We start from the raw sequence: 20,380 nt of genomic DNA on the forward strand, positions 1-20,380 counted from the left end.
ATCTTCTCTTACTATTCAGCATATTTCCAAGTTTCTATATAAAGAAAAGTTATCAAGAAAAGTCATTAAATTAAAGGCTGACAACAATAACAGACACTATTTATTTTACTGGGACAGAGAATTATCACTATTATCCTGTATGATGTCTATCATTAGTTAGTTCCCATATAACGGCTTCCAGAGAGATGGAACATATACAGGAAGTTTTCACGGAATGAATGCTGGAAAAGTTTTGTTAACTTCCACTTAAAAAAATTGAAGTTCCCATTAGTTTCCGCAAGTTATAACATCAATATTGAACCCTTTCTTGATTATAGTTTCTGTAAGAATTGTACCTTGCTTATACACGTTGCATGGAGCCAAACGCATCTACTGTTGGTTTTCAAAATATTTTATTTGTATACTGGAAACAATTGATTTATTACATTCACTTCTGATGCTTCAGTTTATCTGCTGTTGCATAAAATATTAATGAAAATTAATGAAAAATTAAAAATAATAATGACTTGCATTTTTCTTACCGATTCTCATTTTGACTTGGGCTAGCAAGTTGATATGTGGCAAGTAGATATTTTTTGTAGGTAGGGCCAGGCAAGTCAACGTACTGTCTTCTATTTGCAGTTCAATGGGTTCTCCACAAACAAAAATCTATGAAAAGAGTACGCTTTGTAAAATCAAGTTGCAGACAGCAAATTAAATAGCAGTTTGAAAAAGTAAGTTAGGTATTCCAAAACCCTGGAACTCAAATGTGTCTTATAAAAGAGCACTAGAAAAGGGCTTGATACTCCTGAAGTCCTTTACTTCAGTTTGGACTTTTCTTCTTTGCAGAGCAGTTTGGTAGCAAAAGAACAATTTCAATGAACTCTTGAGCAAATTTATTAATGCTAGGGTTTGGTTTCTAAAAGCAAACTCCTTCAAATCAGTCTTTAAGAAATAGATCTCCCAAGTAACTCAAGCCCTAGAAAGAAACTGTCATTTATACAAAGAAATCTGACATCTAACAAAGGCCAGAAAGAAAAAGAAAATAACATGTATGGACCAGTCAAACTTTTCATTCATGGAAATAAGGCAATGGGGACATGCTGTAAAATGTTGTCTCTTGAAGGCTAGCAAGTCTCACAAGTGAAATTCTGCGTCTGAAGTGATTCATATGATTGTTTATTACTTGGGGTAACAAATATTTCCATGGATTAAAGTTCTGTATTAGGAAGTATGAGGAAAGAATTTGATCCAAAAGCTTTTCTTTATAAACTGTATCAAGAACAGGTAGAGAGTGCAGAAGTGCATATCTATTTTTGGATCAATAGGTTAATGGTTTATTACTATACATACCTCTCCCAGATTTCATGGCTCCAGATTTATTTATTTTTTGCCTATTTACATTTTTACATGGAAATGATTTCTTCATACTGATTGCAACAATCTGTCAATCTAAAATGTCATAAACAATACGCTACTTTGTATAGATGCTGTAATTCAAAACACTAAATTAAGACACAAATCTAAATTCTTAAACTTGGATGCTCAAGAGTTAGGAATTTTATAAAATGTACATCCTCCCTAAGGTCCTGAGTACAAACATATCCCTCATTTCAAATGGGAAAAGTGAGTCTTTCACATCTCTTTAGAAGTCAAAGGTACCTATGGATGGATATGAATGTACGTTTTGCAAATATTCAATATTTTTAAAGTGTATGAAAATACCAGACCACATACATCAATATGCATGGTAAGTATGCATAAATAAATTTGGTAAGATGAATTACTTATTTACACTATGTAATCTAGGGAAAATTTAATGATCAATTAATAGGAATAGCCCTTTTTAATAAATTGTTAAAATAGATTCCAGAATAGATAATTAAGATTGCTGGAAGGATTTTCAAATGCTGTTTAAATCACCAACATATACTCACTGCTTTAATGGTAAGCTCATGTGCCAAAGTTAGTAAGTTTAATGGTTCCACTGTAGAAGAGCAATGTTTTGTATCCTCTACTCTTTGGAGTGTTAGTATGTCTGCCAGCAGAAGCATACTTTTCACAAGAGTCAAAGAAGCTGGAGGGGAAATAAATGTATCCTCTTGGAGTAAACTGATGATATTCTGTTGGAAATAGACAACATAAACCAAAGTAGTTACTACTTCTGCTGTCTATTTATGAGGACAAATCACACAAAGTGAAAAAAAAAAGTCTGTTTTAGAGGCACCATTTCAAGCTAATTTAATGCTTGCATCAGCTGTTCTGACTACATGAAAAATGCATCAAAGCAAAGCAAACAGTTTCTCCTTTGTGCTCAAACCTCCAGAAGAAGTTTAATGCCTGCCACGGGACGTTTTTCTTGCAGGTCAAGAATAGCCGCTTGCACCATCATTTCAGCCTGAGTTTCAGTATCACCAAAGGCTTCTGCCTCTAGTATTACTTCTTTTATCACACTTCTGCGTTCAGCCATATCATTTTCTAAAGGGAGAGAATATACGAATAGCAAAAATACAATAGAAAAGATTTTACGGTATCTTCTACCATTCTTAAGAAGTCACTCTGATACTACAGATTCCACATTTACCATTTCATCACTTCTGTGCCAAATTCACTTTCAAAAGAAAGAAAAACCACTTAGTTTTTAAACTGCACTTGTTTTAAGTTCATCCAAATACATTCTTTATATGGAAGCCACCAGCATAAATAATTAGATTTTGTAGACCAGATGTTATTCTCACCCATAAAACATATTCTACATATTCAGAAATCTGATCTTAGTTATAATTCCAAAATAGTAACAGCCTTCACAGGAATTATCCAGAAGAGATTAAATAAGATTTTGGCTACAGAACTCAACTGTGATTTTGATACTTAAGTGAGCATCAGATTTTATACTAAGTTCATAGAACTAAGGAATGAAAAAACATTTTATTAATAATCAAACTGCAATAAATGTATTTTGTAGTATCTCAAAATCTTTAAAGAAAAAGAATCTGGAATATTTTTAGGAGATACACAGGAACATTTCATTTATTGGAGATATGAAAAGTGAAAAAAAGGTTCTGAGACTTTTCAATCTAGAATTACGCAGCAATAGTGGTTCTTTAAAACAAGCATTCTTATTTAACTTAATCACACTAAAACATTTGAAACTTTTTCACACACAAGTGATTTACCAAAAGATCATTAAATTAACATTAATATAATGCTTTGGGTTCACATTCTCTAGGGAGAGATTGAACTCAGAAATATATTTTCCTTAATGCATTGGATGAATTTAATACAAATAATTGCTCAGTGATAATACAGCCCCAGAATTAATGTTAATATTTTTTACTCATGAATAACAATTGTGTCTGAATAGGCTCACTTCCCCATTATACTCCAAAAGTCTAAACCAAAAAAGGGTAATACCTTTCATATTACCAACGCCATGTATCTGTGTTACTAGTGCAGTCACTAACATCGTACGACACCTTAGCCAGAGATGTACATTCAGATGATCTTGTGCTGTTATACTGTGAGGCAGTTGAACATCTTCAACATAAGAGTCCTAATAATTTCCAAAAGCAAGAGAAATGTTACTGAATCAAGTACTTTACTACAAATAAAGCAACAGGGCAGCATCAGTCTAAAATAAATCAAATTAATACAAATATATTACAAATAATATTACAAATAATATTACAATAATAACATAATCATAATCAGAAGTTTATTTGAAGGGTAGATACATTTTTTTTTAATATCAGGAGTCCATTTATTATTTAACTTCTAATATATAGGAAAAATAAGAATTGTAACAAATAAAAATTTAACCAGCTTTTATGGGAGAGTCCATAAATATATCCATATACTATATGTGTCATGAAGAATAATTCTAACAATTTGGACTTTATTCCTTCCAAACAGGAACATTACACAAAACTGTAAGGCACCTAAAAGTCAAATTGCAGAGCAGATTCAATATCAAGTTCTAGTTTTTAGTGTTTCTGGTGATTAGAAACAAATATTAAGGTATTATAGTACTGGAAGTGTTTGTAAGACTCCTCAGCTCAACACCCTGTGCCATCTTCACATATTATAAACAGTCTTTCTATTATTAAAATTCCACAGTCTGTATTTTAAAGATTTGTTCCAGCAAGCAATAAATGGACATGGCACCACCTGTGTTTTACTTATACAAAAAATCATCATGACTGACTTGCATTGATGCAAATGAGGAAAAAAAAATAGCCATGACTCGGTTACTGGCTACAGGGCAGCCCTAAGAAAATGTAGGAGCAAGTGCAGAAAGACAGAAGACCCTGATATGCAACACAGACAGAGAATAATTACGCTGCATGCAAGAAAGTCCAGTCTCGTTATGCATGTTACCAAATCTGGCCTTGCTGCTCAATTGCTCTGTCCGTGTGAGTCAGTTTGACTTACTGTTCACTCGAGAGTGAATGTGTGTCGAATTAGCAATAGGTTTTGTAGATTAGCTTTCCAAAGTATAGATTGGTATCACTATGTGTTAGACAACAGAAGTCAGCTGAAATCTTGCTAAATTTGGAACCCAGCAATGATGTGAATTGGTCTGTTTAGGTCTTTGAAAGACGATACTCTGAACTAGGTTTTCAATCAAAAAACCTAAAATACCTTAATTGAATAATACAAGATTTTCACCTGTTAGCTATTTTTTCCACTTTCTGTTTGTTTGAGGTTTTTTTAAACAAAAGGAGATTTTCAATGCTGGTATTTGAGAGTACACAACTAGAAACTAATTCCAAACCACATACAAAATAAAATTATGATTATAGACATACTATAGGCAAGCAGGTAACTGAAGCATGTCATTTTCTCCCCAGGTTAATGGTAATCATGTAACACAGATGACTGCTATGCTCTAGTATTCTGAAAATCGCTCAACACTCAATACAAGAATTCATATCCTAAGAAACAATAGCTTAAAACAAATATCCACACATACCAAACACTCCCTTTCATCCTTTTCTTCTTGAAAATGTGTCACTTCGATCCTAAAAATTTTTGCATCTTGGAGAAGTCGAATTGCAGAGAAAGCCAAAGCAACACTGTGATACAGAAAAATATTATTAAAAAGTACTAATTATATTTGTCATTTTATGCTTTTATTATAATAGATACTTCATTTCTGATGACATCAGAGATGTCTATCACCAGTTATGAATTTTTACTTCAAGAGAACAAAAAAATTGCACTTGGAATACATTTTGAATTTGTAGGTCCTGCAGTATGAAAGTGAGAAAGTAAGAGAAAAAGTTTTGCCAATAACAGACACAACCTGATAACAATTAATAAGCCAAGCTATATCATATTCTGTTGGAGCAATCAAAACAGAACTGCAGTACAACTTTCAGTTACACATATGTGTCTTCAGGGATGGGCTTTTGGAAATTAGAAGATGTAAAAATACCGAAAATGACAAAATATATTAGGAGAATTCTGTGTCTCAGCCACGACACCTTCCTCCTTAAAGCCTTTCCAGACTACATGTTAATCCTTTTGTTAAATCCACGTGACAAAACACTCAGAGGATCTTAGTAAACACCATCAACCAAAAATTGAGCCAGGTGCCACCCTGGCAAAACCTCATAAGCAATGACATGACATTGAGCCTGCTGCCCCCCGCCCCAATCATAAATCCTTTTCTGGAGTTCACTCCAAACAGCATCTAGAAAGACCGAGACACCATTAGGACTGGTGCAGCATTCATTCAACTCCACATTTCAAAAAATTGTGAGTTGGAATCCCAAAATATTGTCAAGTTTCTTAAAATACTAACTACTAGGGTTTTTTTTTCCTTTTTATGCTGTCTTTTTAAAGCTTTCAGATACACTGTTCAATTTTCATGACATCTATAGAAATGTTTACCTATAACAGCAGACTTTGTGAATACTATTATTTTCATGATATGAAGACACTTGCAAAACCATCATGAGATGATCTTTTTCACAACAGGATTTGCCCAAAGAACACGCTACTTAAAATATTCTGAGAACTGCCAAAACCAGTGTCTTATGATATTAGTCTTCCATTTCTAATTGTACATTTTCCCCTACATCTGTAAATCTCTACTTTCCTACCTCTTCACTAAAACATTTTTGGGGTTGGGTTTTTCTTTTACAATTCTACTCATTCTCTACCCAATGAAACATATTTTCCTAATGATGCAAAAGTACCTGAGGGTATCCCTAGCTTACCTCTTAAAGATTTTTCAGCAGGTTGATTGTTAAAAAAGTATAACCAAAATTCTCATCTACTCTGTCTTTTTTACATAGAGAGACTCTCTTTACATAGAGACTGGCTGCTATCAAGCAAAAGAAAAAAAAACAATTTATGAACACCTTAAGTCCTCTATACACTGCCAGAACACTGTAAAGAGCTTTTAATGCAAGAGAGATTAAGGCTTTGTGTGAATTTACTGCTTTTGAGAAGTTCTAGATTAATTGTTGTAAAGGCCTAGTTCTTGATTTATGCACAAAGAAGTCAGAACAAGAGCAGCACTATTCTGAAATTACTCACATTATTCTGCCAACGTGTATCTAACCAGAGAATGGATAACCTCCAGAGATAAGAGGGTAGTTAAAGTCTTCCTGTCATTTCAGATTCTATCCTGCTTGCTGTTTTTGTGAAGCTGAACTGGATGGATTACACCAATTCAGCACAAATAGACCCCAAAGTAACAATGAGAACCAAAACTGTTAATATCTTGCCTTTCAGCTCTCAGAATTCAATCCTTATGAATCTCCTTCATCATGCCTTTACCTCAGTTTTATTCAACAAAATGAAACCAGAATAAATCACAGTAGAATTTGATGATAACCTTCCCTCTAACAATGGAAAATATGAAACAGAATTTGCTTATAAAAGCAAAAGAGACAGTAAGGATAATGCAATGAAATATTCTAACTGCTTTTCTTTCTTTTTATTAAGAAGAGTTCTCCCCTGAAACCAGGCATCAAAGTTAAAATTACAGCAAAACCTGACATTTTTCAAAACATTGTTTGAGATGTATGGCTAACATTTCTCAAAGTTGGAAGGTGCAGCACCCAAGAGTATATACAGGCTTTTAAGGAATATTAACCTAACTTCCTGAGCATCACTGCCTCCAGTTAACTGCTGTTGTCAACATTTAGCAATTCTGAAAATGGGGCTGTTTTTACCTACATGTTTACATATAAATTTCATGAGTAAAATGGAGACCATAAGCCCAAAGGTTCAGATACGTATTGTTTTAAGCAGTAATGTATTCACATAAGCAGACAAGCACATATTTGGGTAATTAGAAACCTCACATGCTTAGGGGGGACACCATGTAAGTACTCTCCTTGAGATCAATCAGATTAGTCCTATACATAATCTTATTCTGAGGCATAAATTTTTTTGCAAGACAGAGGCTGTAATGGAGAAGCTTCCCTTGATGAAATTTTTGTGACCCTCTTCTGCTGTCAACAAGACTGATGTGTCTATATATTTCCCTTGACAAAATACACATCCTTTTATCAGCTGAATCAGAAAGTGACAAGATGATCAAAATAGGAAAGTACAGCTGACTATAACAATTTCACCACTAAGTCATTTTGCCAAAGGAAAAAAATGATGAATTTCTGTAATATCATGCAAAGTTTGATTTCTAGGCTGGCAGGCAGGAAACATTCAGCTGTCTGAAGGAATGTTTCATTTGTATCTGAGGCAGATATATCAGCACTTTCCGTGGATGGCAGTGCAATAAAATTGTAAAATAGGTTAAAAAAACCCCAACCCTTACTTTGTTTGTTGTTTGGGTGGGGCTTTTTTTCTGCTATCTGATCACTATCAATATATAAGGCCCATTAAACACCCATGAAAAATTTGAGAGTCCCCAAAAATGATCCATAGGATGCTTGACATCCATTGGAACCCTTGATACCCTAAAAAAGTTTCTTCAACATGAGACAAGTTAGAAGCCAAGAGAGAAACTACAATCTAGGCTATAACAGCATGTCTAAAAGAAGGGTCCTGCACTGAAAATGCAGCCCTAAAAAGGGCTATTCCTATTAATTGATCGCATGCATACTGAAAACAGTTTAGCAGGGTGAGGAAATTTGGGTCAGAACTCTACTAATACAGGTTTTACCGACCCTGGTATCAAGCCAACCTGGGCTTATGCACAGGATATTTCGTAAGTCCGAGTACTGGTCCTTAGATACTAATATGACAATTTTATGTCCACATGGCACTCAAAAGCACAATGAGGTCACTGTCCAGTGATTTGTTCTTTTCTCTTTGACAAATTTATGGTAAATTAATCTAATTGAAAAGGCACTGAAATAGATTAATATTTCATTATGAGAAATGTCCACAGATAGCCTACAAATTCTTAGTTCCCATATACACTAATGACATTACTACTAAATTATTACAGTCATAATAGCTGAACTTTCAGGAAACTTCTGGCTTTTAAAATAATGGAAGCAAAACCCGGGTGAATGACCATGCTGCAGTACTCTTACTGTTTTCAGTTCAGTAGTCTGTACAGCACTGTGAAGCTCCAGTCCTTGTTAATTTTATTTTTTTTATTGCTGTACCATAGCAGCTAAAAAGGAATTGTGCTATTTAAAGGCTATCTGATTTGGAGGTTTGCTTATTCACATAAGACAACTGGGAGAAGGAAGATAGTTTGCCTTTGACATAGAAGAAAACATTTTATTTTGTTAAATGGGTAAAAAGGAAAAAAGAAAGCCTTGAGACTGGTTTATGTGTTGGCCAGCTGAATCACCTACCACTTCATCAGTAAGACTGTCACAGCAATCTTCACCAGTATTCCAACAATTAAAAAACATTAATTTTGCTTTTTGCTTGGTGCTTACTATAAAGTTTAAGATTTACTGTAATAATTTTGGTGCGTTTAGTCAGATCAGACCTAACAGAAGTTACAAATACTGATTACACTCTACTTAATCTCAATATAGTCTGGCAAGTGACAGCGCTACACCTCTATATGCTGCATTTCTAGTTAACAATTTATACCCTCAAAGATTTCTCAGCCTAAGAAAAAAATGAGATTAAAAGAGCTTGACACTAATAAAAATGATGTATTGTTTAAGTATTATCCTTCGTATACAAATTAATTTAAAATTACAGGTATATTAAACAGAAGAATCCTCCTAGCTGAAAGATCAAAACCATGCTCAGAATTTAACTTCTACAAAGAGATAATATATATCTGTATGCCCCATAAGGTCAAAGAACAGCACAGCTGTAATTTTATTAAGTTGTCCAAAAGAAATCAGAAACTCAAAAAAAAAAAAAATCACAGAATTCGGAAATTATAATTTGGAGGAAATATCTGGCAGATCATGTAAATACAACAGTATTTTATACACTATCACTAACAATATAATTAATGCCCGCTAAAATCTATTCTAATATGTTAAAGGTTACATCGATGCTTTTTAATCAAATTAATTTAAAACCCATAATTTTAACATCTTAACTTGACACCAATAAGTACATCAAGAGGAAATGTTCTTTGAGGACAGTAACCCAGGGCATTCTAGAACAAAGTAGAATTCGGTAGTTCAGAGATAACATTAATACTCCGCTGTACACTTTCAAATTATAAAAACCTCATGACCTAACATATCCAGACTTTTACTTTAACAAAAACAGTGAACATTGCAGCTTTTTCTTTGATTGTATAACACTGGATCACAGAAACACCTCCCAGAGAAATCATAGGCCAATAACTGATAAGCTTTTTAAAAGTAAAATAAAACAATAATAAAAAATGAAATGCTAGTGTAACTTACATTTGTAGCTATACTAGTGGGGTTGTTATGACTGGTTAATATTAATGTAGACATAAAGGATTCAAATTAAAAATTGCTGGATTTTTTTTTTTTAATCTTCTGTAGTCAAGGCTGTGCAACATAAGTTTGTTCATAATATTGCTTACGTGAAAGCTGCTTGGTGCCTTTGCTGAGAAATAGCAGCAAGCTGAAGTTTGGCCTCAATAACAGCCTCTAAATCTTCAGCAGAACAGCGAGATATCTCCCCATCATATTTGTCCTGTATGTTCTGTACAAGATGGCTGAGACTTTCTTCAGCTTCTGTCAATAAAATCCCCTAATGAAAGAAATAAAAAATTTCTTCAAAAGTATTTCATTCTGTTAAAGCCTATAATCACTGCACCCTAAAACAAATCAACTTGAATACATTATGCCTTTTATATAAAAAGCAGGGGGGGATAATTTTGCTTTTTTCAGGTTTACAGATTCAATGTGTTGAAAGTAGCAACATGTGCCTGTGCCTGTATTACTGCATTTTATACATTTTAAACTACATATTTTATGGCTTAGCAGTATTACTCAATAACTTCTCATTCTTGTCTTTATCTTGTAGCTACACTTGATAATTTTATACTATACTTTAGTATGCTTAGTAATTTTAAAAAATACAATGTTAAGATACAACATTAAAGATGTTTCAAGAAGTATTACATTCTTCTATTACAAAGCTGTTAGAAGCTGTGAAAACCTAATCTAAAAGAAAGTTAATTTTAAATATAATCTCAATCACAGAGCTTTCAGCAGAATTCAAAAATAATTCACAGGTTTGTATCATCCAGTATCTTTTTTTGACCAGTTTCCTCAATTAATTCAGAGGTCTACTTAAAAAAAAATCCAAAAGAACAGAATAGTTAAAGAAAAATCAGAAGGGTAAGAAATATGTCTCTTAAATGAGCCCCATTCAAATTATTTTGACATTTGTATTTTATTTATTTTCAAGATGCTCTTTTCAAGTTATTTTCAAGCTACACCAAAACTTTCAAGTTTCTAGTGTATGGCATATAGCAATTGCCACACAAAATCATCAGATGTATTTTGTACATTACTTTGTTTGTAACAATGGTCAAAGTGGAGGACCCCTCTGGAAGAAGAATACGTCAGCCCTCAGTTTTGGTCTTTTGTGATGTGAAACTGCCAAGCAATTTAACAAAACAAAAACTAAACCCAAAACCAACCAACCAAACAAACAAAAGCCCTTCGAACAAAGAATCTGATACGCTGTGGTATATTTTCTCCAAAATAAAGTATCAGAAAGAGGAATGGGAAAAATTTGAGACATTTCACATACAGTAGAGAACGGTATTCCATATATTTGTAGAGCATACTGCCCCATCAAAGAGTCTCTGACATGTTCTACATGTGCCACCCTCTAAAAGGAGATTATTTTATCCTTGAAACCCCGTTCAGTCTTTATCCTTGTTGCTGTAACAGTCATACTGAGATCTGATCGTGACAATATTTCCTGACAATATTTCCCATGGATGTTTATATAGCATAAACTAGACCATTTGAAAAACTGCACCAAACCATCAAGACTTCATGTATGCCTAGTAAGATTACAATCAAACTAGGAACAGAAATTTCTAGTCCCCTTATTCATGCCACCCTCCCATCATAATTTCTATTTCATTGAAAGCATTAGCAATGTTTTTTGAACAATCTGCAGTTTATTAAGCCTTTTTTTCCTAAAAATCAAAATTACCTTCAGCATGGCCATATTTAATTCATCTTTACAGTCAACGAGCTGCACCATTTTGCCTCTTTGTTCCTGTTGTCTTGAATTCTTATCAGCATCACCTGTCAAACATATTTCAGATGAAACTTCAGATAACATATGCAGAACCAAAGCATTCTTGGCAATTTGAAGAATATGCCCCTTTTTTCTCTATTTATAAATGAGACTTTCAAAATCAAAATAAGTGAGGAAGAATGGAATATAGATCTAATAATACCAGCAATATTAGGTAAAAAAAACTTGAAAAACCTTAATGCTTATTATTTGAATAATGACTGATTTTTTCCAGCAACATTTAATATGAATATTGTTTATAATATGACACGTTAATGCATATGCAGTTAAAAGTGGAAAATCTATGCCTGAAACAAGTTGCAGTATAAATGCACTTTTACACTACCCTAATAATTACCTTTTACATTTGACGCTGTAATTCTGCTTGGCTCCTTCAAGCTGTTGTTATCAACAGAATAGATGTGTTTTTCCACTTTTTCAGGTATATTATTTATTGTGGCAGAAAGGCAAATGATGAAATGCATTTTGGCTAAGGTTAATTTGTTCATAATTTGTTCGTTGCACAGTGGCACCATTGTTAAAGACAGACTCCCATTAAATATGTCTTCCAGTACCTACAAGAAAGTTAACAATTGGGACTACTTAAAATGACATATTTTACATTTTTATTATTTCAGGCATATTCTGCTTCTATTAATAATAACGTTTATAACAATAACATGAATAATATTAGCAATGTGTTCTTGGTCATTATGGATAAGTTGCTGGTTTCTTTTCCAAGATTAATTCACCACTTAGTAGCACTTGCTACAGTCTCAGCGATCAGTTTTCCAGTATAAGGTGCATCTATGAAGTTATAGTTATTACTCTGTGTGAATTTTAGTTTTCTGCATTGTCCATAACATTCTTTGAGCTACGGTGGTCACAAAAAATACGTAGGTAAATCTCTAGTTCAGAAATCTCAACTCAAAGGAAAGCCTGTTCTTACAGTTCACCCTAACTAGAAAGATTAAGCAAGGAAAAAAATTCTTGTATCAGAACATTCTAGCGTATTTCATAGAATCTTTTTGTTATTCATTATAGCATCCTTGTTTTATCTTGAGTTTAATATTCTCACTTTAGATTAATAAATTTAGAAGTTGAAAGTCTACACAGCTTTGCAAAATCATAAGGAGACCAATAAGAGCCCCATATAGACTGTGAAGTGTTCAAATCAAAAGCTCAAGGTAAAGCAGAATTTCAAAATAAATCTGAAACTGGTGAGATCAAAAGCTGTCAAGATAGACATCTCATTTCTGTATTCTAATATCGACTGTTGTAGGAGACACACAAGCTTACTGTAAACAAAAGATAGAAAAGTGGAGGAAGAAGCGCGTTTTTTCTACTTTATCAGTTTGTTGTTATGGTATAACTTCTTCTCCACATTCTGCTAACATTGACCCCTACTGGCTCAATGGATCTGTGACAACGCAAGTGAAAGAAAATTATTAAAACTGAAAACCAAAAAAGAATTCATTGATGAACATGTGATTTTAATTAAAATGAGAAATGACTGTTGATTAACTAGTTTAGAGATTCACCTCCCCCCTCCCCCCCGAAATGGACTTCAACCCTAATCTGAATTAGGACAAATCTATGAAGACAGCTCTGATTGACAGAAATTATAAGGCTAGATCACTGATGTTCTTGGTATTTTAGTAGGATAAATACCAGACCCTACATATCATAACAAAACCTGAATAATTCCACTGGTATACTTTGCACAGACAAGTCACAGATTTGTATGTATTAGGTCTCCCATCTGAAAAATGTTGATAATGGTACTTGCCTCTCCCTTGAGAGATCAGCCATAAAATTTAAAATTTAGAAAATGGTAAACTGTTGAGGAGCATATGATTATATTTAATGGTTTGTACTAATAATAAGTATATTTCCTGAACCAAGTAATCTCTAACTGATGCCAGAGAAATAAATATTTATGCCTAGCATAAAATTTTTAGCTCTTTCAGATTCTTTTTACCTGTAAATTTGTAACAGTCAGGAGAGATTTCGAGGAGTCAAATTTCTGTAAATCCTGTCAAATGGAAAAAAAAAACAAAAAACAAACCAAAAATAAGTAATGTGTTACAATATGAATATAAAATAAGTGAGCTAGCAGAGCAGTGAACAAATATAGTGTTTCCAACTATACTTTGTGGGCTCTGAAAATATCAACAATTACTTCGCTTCTGTGGGTTTTACATTTCTGAACTGTAACCCAAGACCCAGAACTATCCCTACACCTCCTATGCCATTCACCAGGATTCTTCAACTTGAAGCAAAGGGAGAAAAAGGCATAAACCAACAAAATCCTAATCCAAATCCTAGGAGCTCTATAAAGACCAACCATCAATTACCTTTATGTTCTTTACATTTCTGAATCCCAAACTAATTCCAGACTTAGCACATGCCACCTCTGCCATTCACCAGAGCACAGATCTATGAATAGGACAAAAATAAGAGCTACAGGTCAAGACGAACTTCAGACCTTAGCCTCCTTAACGGCTCTAAAACCAACTATTTATTCGCTTATAGGTGTTTCAATTTTCTGAATCCTAACCCTAGTTCTAGTCCTTGCTCAAAAACCTTTTCACCAGGAGACTAATCAGTCTGCTGAGTGGAAGCACCTGGATGAAAAGAAGATTATCAGAAGTAGTCAACATGGATTCACCAAGGGGAAGTCATGTCTGACTAATCTGATAGCCTTCTATGACAAAGTAACTAGATGGGTGGATGAGGGGAGGGCAGTGGATGTTGTCTACCTTGACTTTGGCAAGGCTTTCGACACTGTCTCCCACATCATCCTCACAGGAAAGCTTAGGAAGTGTGGCTTAGATGAATGGACGGTGAGGTGGATTGAGAACTGGCTCACAGATAGAGCTCAGAGGGTTGTGGTTAGTGGCGCAGAGTCTAGTTGGAGGTTAGTAACAAGTGGTGTCCCTCAGGGGTCAGTACTGGGCCCAGTTTTGTTCAACATATTCATCAATGATCTGGATGAAGGGATAGAGTGTACCATCAGCAAGTTTGCTGATGACACAAAACTGGGAGGAGTGGCTGACACGCCAGAAGGCTGTGCTGCCTTACAGCGTGACCTCGCCAGGCTGGAGAGTTGGGCAGAAAGAAACCTTATGAAGTTCAACAAGGGTAAGTGTAGGGTACTGCACCTGGGGAGGAATAACCCCATGCACCAGTACAGGTTGGGGGCTGACCTCCTGGAGAGCAGCTCTGTGGAGAGGGACCTGGGAGTCCTGGTGGACAACAGGATGACCATGAGCCAGCAATGTGCCCTGGCGGCCAAGAAGGCGAATGGCATCCTGGGGTGCATCAAGAAGAGTGTGGCCAGCAGGTCGAGGGAGGTCATCCTCCCCCTCTACTCTGCCCTGGTGAGACCGCATCTGGAGTACTGTGTCCAGTTCTGGGCTCCCCAGTTCAAGAAAGACAGGGAACTGCTGGAGAGGGTCCAGCAAAGGGCAACAAAGATGATTAGGGGACTGGAGCACCTTTCTTATGAGGAAAGGCTGAGGGACTTGGGTCTCTTTAGTCTAGAGAAAAGAAGATTGAGGGGGGATCTTATTAATACATACAAATACTTAATGGGAGGATGCCAGGGGGATGGGAGTAGTCTTTTTTCAGTGGCACCCAGTGATAGGACGAGGGGTAATGGGCATAAACTTGAACATAGGAAGTTCCATCTTAACATGAGAAGGAACTTCTTTACTTTGAGGGTAGTGGAGCACTGGAACAGGCTGCCCAGAGAGGTGGTGGAGTCTCCCACTCTGGAGACATTCAAAACCCGCCTGGACGCTGTCCTGTGTAACGTGCTGTAGGTGACCCTGCTCTGGCAGGAGGGTTGGACTAGATGATCTCCAGAGGTCCCTTCCAACCCTAACAATTCTGTGAATTCTGTGAATTCTGTGAAGGAAAAGGCAGAGGTAAAGATCAGTTCCAGCCTTCTTCATAACTGAGAGCACTACACACAACTGTCACTTAGGTTCTACATGTTTTTTATTACTCTGTTATTAATTCTATACTCCAGATGTAGCCCTCTGTCATCTCTGTCATTCCCTGGAACACGGGTCTTTCTTATTCTGAGCAAAAGTCCAGCAAGCACTTGGCTTCTACATGCATCACACCCTAACCAGAGACCTAACGCTGAACCTCCTCTGCTGTTCACCTGAACACTCACCTGTGAACCCAGTTAGAAAAAGACAAGTGACAAATCAACCAGACCTCATCCTAACTCTGTAAGCTCTTCAGACAATACACAAATTAAGCAAAGGACTTAAAGATGCATTTTGACCTGACTAGCATCAGTAAGGAGTAAATGCATTCCTTACTGTAGCCATGAACAGGGAAGCTTTGCAGAATCAACTCCAGTGAGCATGCTGATAACTCTTTATGGCTCAATCTAGTGAGAATGTAATATAGCTTGTGCTCTGAGAAAAACCACTAGATTTCAGTTTCTTATCTTCCCATGCAGTTAGTATGAAAGTGTCATTGGGGAATTAAAAAGGTTATCTTTTCTTATAAATATTTTAATTTTACTATTTAAGTTCATGTTTCATTTAAAACGTAGTACCACTGCAGGTTATTCTAGAAGTGCTTGTCCATATTTCTGTTTTTTTTAAATGTAAGCATTTGACATCCTATCATAAATGTAATCGTAATTATTCCCTTATTATTTAGCTTAGGCATTGATTTGTTGGCTATTGCCAAAAGAGATACTGCAGCTCTGTGCTGGTTATAGCCATTGTGAGGCTGCAGGGTAAGGACAGTCAGCCCATGGGTCGGCTGGAAACTCCCTTTCAGGGTTTGGGGAGGTGGGAGGGGGGAAATTTCCCTTCAAATCAGCTCATTAAACTAATTTTGTTCTGCAATGCCAGCTTCACTGTCTACAACACAGGGTAAGAGAAGCAAATGTACAGTCATGGAGGTGGGTTAGGAATTCCTCTTTCAGCACCACCCTGTAATTATCACCAGATTAGAAATATCAACTTATTGCATGTATAGAACGTCGCTGTACAATCAAGTTAAACCCAAGTTAAAAGCTGCTGTCAAAAGGGGTGTCCCTACCTGTCCCACTAGTCTTCTATCACGTGTTCAGTCCAGCTCCCTCATGCTGGCACACATACTTTGTCATGGGGTGACACCTACCCAAAAGCACCACTCAGATAAGGGAGACCTTGATTACAGCTGTCCAGCAATAACTTATTAGATTATTTTTTATGTGCTTGGAAAACAAGGAAAGGCTATGTAATTGTTTTAGGGGAGGCTTGCCTGATAGCTCTGGACTGTATCTGCCTGCACAGGTATGCTCACAGGTAAGACAAAGCAGCCCAGGTCAGTTGTTAACAGCGTCGTAACCTTGTAGCACATTAGGGATCAAGGTAAGATCACTACTTGTCTTTAGATATGGAGAGAATCAAAGAGATTGACCTGGGGTGATGTGACTGTCAAGGCTCTGAGGGCACCACTAGCTCTTACTGCCCAGCATGTCCCAGGCCTCCCTGCACTGTGGCCAGGTCCCAGAACCCCATTTCAGCGCAGGGCCGGTCTCCAGCTGCCCACTCCTGGCTGGGGCAGTGAGAATTTTGCCATCAATGAGGCAAGAACTCTATCCATATTATTTATGTCTACATATGAAATCACACATTATTTTTTTAATAGTATTATCTGCATTACTCACTGTATAAAACAGCACGGATGTTTAAAATTTTATTTTTGTTCCTGCTGTTCAGTGAGAGAAATGAACGTCATTCAATGTCTACTATCTGACCTGCCTATTGAAAGAAATGTAGGATTTTTTGATGAATATGTAATAACTTGCAGACATGGAGTACATGCAGTTCCATGAAGAACACTGAGTGTTACAGTTTGATATTATACTTTACTGGTGTTCACCTTCATTTGTTCAATTTTTCTGTATCCTGCAGGTATTTTCCATGGAATTCTCTCTCCGCAATTAAGCAAAGACAGTTCATGAAAGGCCTCCATAAAAAATCCTATATCTGTAAGTACTTTAATCTGTGAAAATATAACAGAGACTTTGATTTAAATAATCTTCAGTTATTCTTTTTGCTCAAAATAAAATGTATTCAAATGTAATTTTCAAGTAGATTTGGCTACTGGAATAGTACATTGATGGAGAATGTTCTTCAATGGAAAGAAATATTTTAGATTTTTTACTAAATAAGTGACACCTCAAAGATGGGTCTTTCCCATTTAAAACCAAAAATGAAAAAAAAACCCAACACAAAACCACAAAACAAAAATGTATTCTTCAAAAACTTGCTTCTGAAAAGAACTTAATTCATCTGGCTAGAGCTTTGAATGTCAGACAAATCTGACACAGATTTTACTCATCTTAGTCTCGTCGTACTGAGCTACTCTCCCTAACCCATATCTGCATTTCCCGAAAATATCTAAACCCAATATTTCAACTCTTACTACAAGTTTGATTCCTTTAAAAAAAACAACCAACAACCACCAAAGGATTTAAAAAAAATATTCCAAAACTAAACCAGCAAGAGAACATTAGTGAAATTACAAAAGTCTGTTCCCAGAAGTCTGACAAACTGGTTTCACCACGCTACTGAGAGCAAATCAATAAATGAACATTGTCAACAAAAAAACATTTATGTTTTGCACTTAGGAAAACATTTAATAGAATGGTGGAACAAGATAAAATATACCAAGTAAAAAATTTGGATCTAAGGGGAAAAATCTTAAGAGCATATCTTTAAGGAGAATACTTGTTAAATGAAGAGTAGAAAGAAATGATGGAAGTAATTAACAGCCTCTATAGGACATTAATAGTAAAACGGTATAAATAAGTCTACATGCTACAAAAATTGAGAATATAAATAATAATTGCATTTAGAAAGTTGTCCTATTCTATAACCTGTTGTGCTAAGGAACACTAAGAAATAGCTGAACTTTAAAGCATTACTTTTCATAGTAGTGATACATGAAGACATATTGAATCAACTACACCTAACAAAGAAATTAAAATTTTATTTGAAATACAATATGCTGTGATAAAAATAAAGTTTCTTTGATTACCTTGAAGATTCTTCCTTCAATGCACTTAGCTGGGTCCTTACAAATCTCAGAAACAATGTATTGGTATAATGTGAACAATGGTAAAATCTGTAGGAAAGTATTAGATTATCTAGTTATAAATGTCTTAAAGGTACAATTATAGAAATATTGCAATTATATATCAGAAACATATAGATAATATAACAGTACTGCTTTCACTGTGCCGTACCACCACTACTTGTCTTAAGCTCTGTGAAGGATGAATGTATTAAAAAGTACTTCAGCTGGCTAAAGCTAACACCTTCTACTATCTTATATGTGATTCACAATGTAGAAAGTGAAGTTTTCCCAAATTAATCTCTGTGTTCAAGGTGGGGTTTTTACTACACCATTAGTGAGTAAGCCTACTGGAAAGATGGTGATATACGGGATTTCTAAAACTGTCTGCATTTTGATGCCATAATTTTTTCACTTTAAGTAACAGAATAATAGAATTCTGTGAGCTTTATAAAATAAATAGAATGAAGGCCTGGAATTTCCTTAGTGAAATGATACTAATTGTAAAATAAACTAGATGGTGATGAGACTTATTGACACATTTATTTGCATTCATTTCAAATTGAAAGTTTTTATAGGGGCAACTAACAAAAAACATTTTAAAACTGAGTTCTAGTAAAGTATACAAACACTGTGTTTGTTATTATATAATCTTTCAGAAAAAGCAGATTCTTTCCTAACAGATGTATTTGTTTATTGAAAATGAAAGAATTTCCAAAATTTAATTACTGTTCAGCTTTTACATTTTTCTTCACTTTAAAATGTCCCCAGGCTTAGAAAATGCTAACAGCATTGTTACTTTCTTGTCAAATGCACTTTTAGTTTTTCATAAAGTAGCTTAATACTTCTGAATTTGGATTACAAATGCCTGAGGCAAATGTTTTAATTGTACCCATACAGTTTCCAACTGATATTGGAAGTAGTTCAACAAAATTAGTCTTTGAAGACTTATTTTTAATAAAACTTGAATCTTGATGTATTTTGATTTAAGTGTCAAATCAACTTGGTGCTCACCATCCAAAAAAAACATTCGAACACATTAAGCATTCAGTGGAAATGAAGCTCTCACCCTGCTGAAACTGCAATTGCTTTCACCATGATCTATGACCTGGATCTATATTCTGCTAGTAAAGTGCAGAAAGAATCAAAAATGTGCATGGCCATGTGAAGCAAACAGTCGAATTAAGTTTCCCTGCCTCCAGGTAACTGTCTGCTCCTTGGTCTCACTTGATCTCCCATAGCGAGGGCAGTTAGACAAAGCTTAATAACAAACTGAACTCCAGTAAAGCAGGATGGGAAGAAGCAACAACAGGAGGTAAGACAGACACTTAGTCTGAAGTTTCAGAAGAAATCAATCCAACACATCGCTTTCTGATAAAAAAGGGGTAACATCTTGCTGCCTCCTCCTCTCTAACTCCTCTTCCATCTCCACTCCCTAACCTTTTCTTACTCCCCTGCCACCAGCCACGCAATCTTTTCCCCTCCTTTGCACTGGCTCTTCCACTTGCAGGACCTTTCTATAAGTGGAATCAACTCATTAAAGCAGGAGAAAACTATCTATTTTTTCTGCTGGGGAGTTTTCTGTCATGCTGAGAGTTGATTTACAGAGGTATAAAACAATCACCTGACATGAAAATCTATTAGAGCATACAGGACCAAA

General features: G+C 35.3%; 1 protein-coding gene across 1 annotated transcript in view; it reads right to left on the reverse strand.

Annotated features, from left to right (window-relative positions):
* CFAP54 (cilia and flagella associated 54) overlaps positions 1-20,380 on the reverse strand; it is a 115,649-nt gene that overhangs the window by 20,735 nt on the left and 74,534 nt on the right. The window contains exons 36-46 of the mRNA XM_009882640.1: positions 18,685-18,771; positions 17,524-17,646; positions 13,604-13,657; positions 11,981-12,197; positions 11,536-11,630; positions 9,941-10,110; positions 4,952-5,054; positions 3,394-3,532; positions 2,300-2,457; positions 1,917-2,102; positions 522-648 (exon numbers count right to left, since the gene is read on the reverse strand). Of these exons, the coding sequence (XP_009880942.1) occupies positions 522-648; positions 1,917-2,102; positions 2,300-2,457; positions 3,394-3,532; positions 4,952-5,054; positions 9,941-10,110; positions 11,536-11,630; positions 11,981-12,197; positions 13,604-13,657; positions 17,524-17,646; positions 18,685-18,771 (1,459 nt within the window). The remainder of the gene's footprint in view (positions 1-521; positions 649-1,916; positions 2,103-2,299; positions 2,458-3,393; positions 3,533-4,951; positions 5,055-9,940; positions 10,111-11,535; positions 11,631-11,980; positions 12,198-13,603; positions 13,658-17,523; positions 17,647-18,684; positions 18,772-20,380) is intronic.

The sequence above is a fragment of the Charadrius vociferus genome, unplaced genomic scaffold (assembly GCF_000708025.1).
Source record: "Charadrius vociferus isolate BGI_N301 unplaced genomic scaffold, ASM70802v2 scaffold72, whole genome shotgun sequence".
Taxonomy (NCBI): domain Eukaryota; kingdom Metazoa; phylum Chordata; class Aves; order Charadriiformes; family Charadriidae; genus Charadrius; species Charadrius vociferus.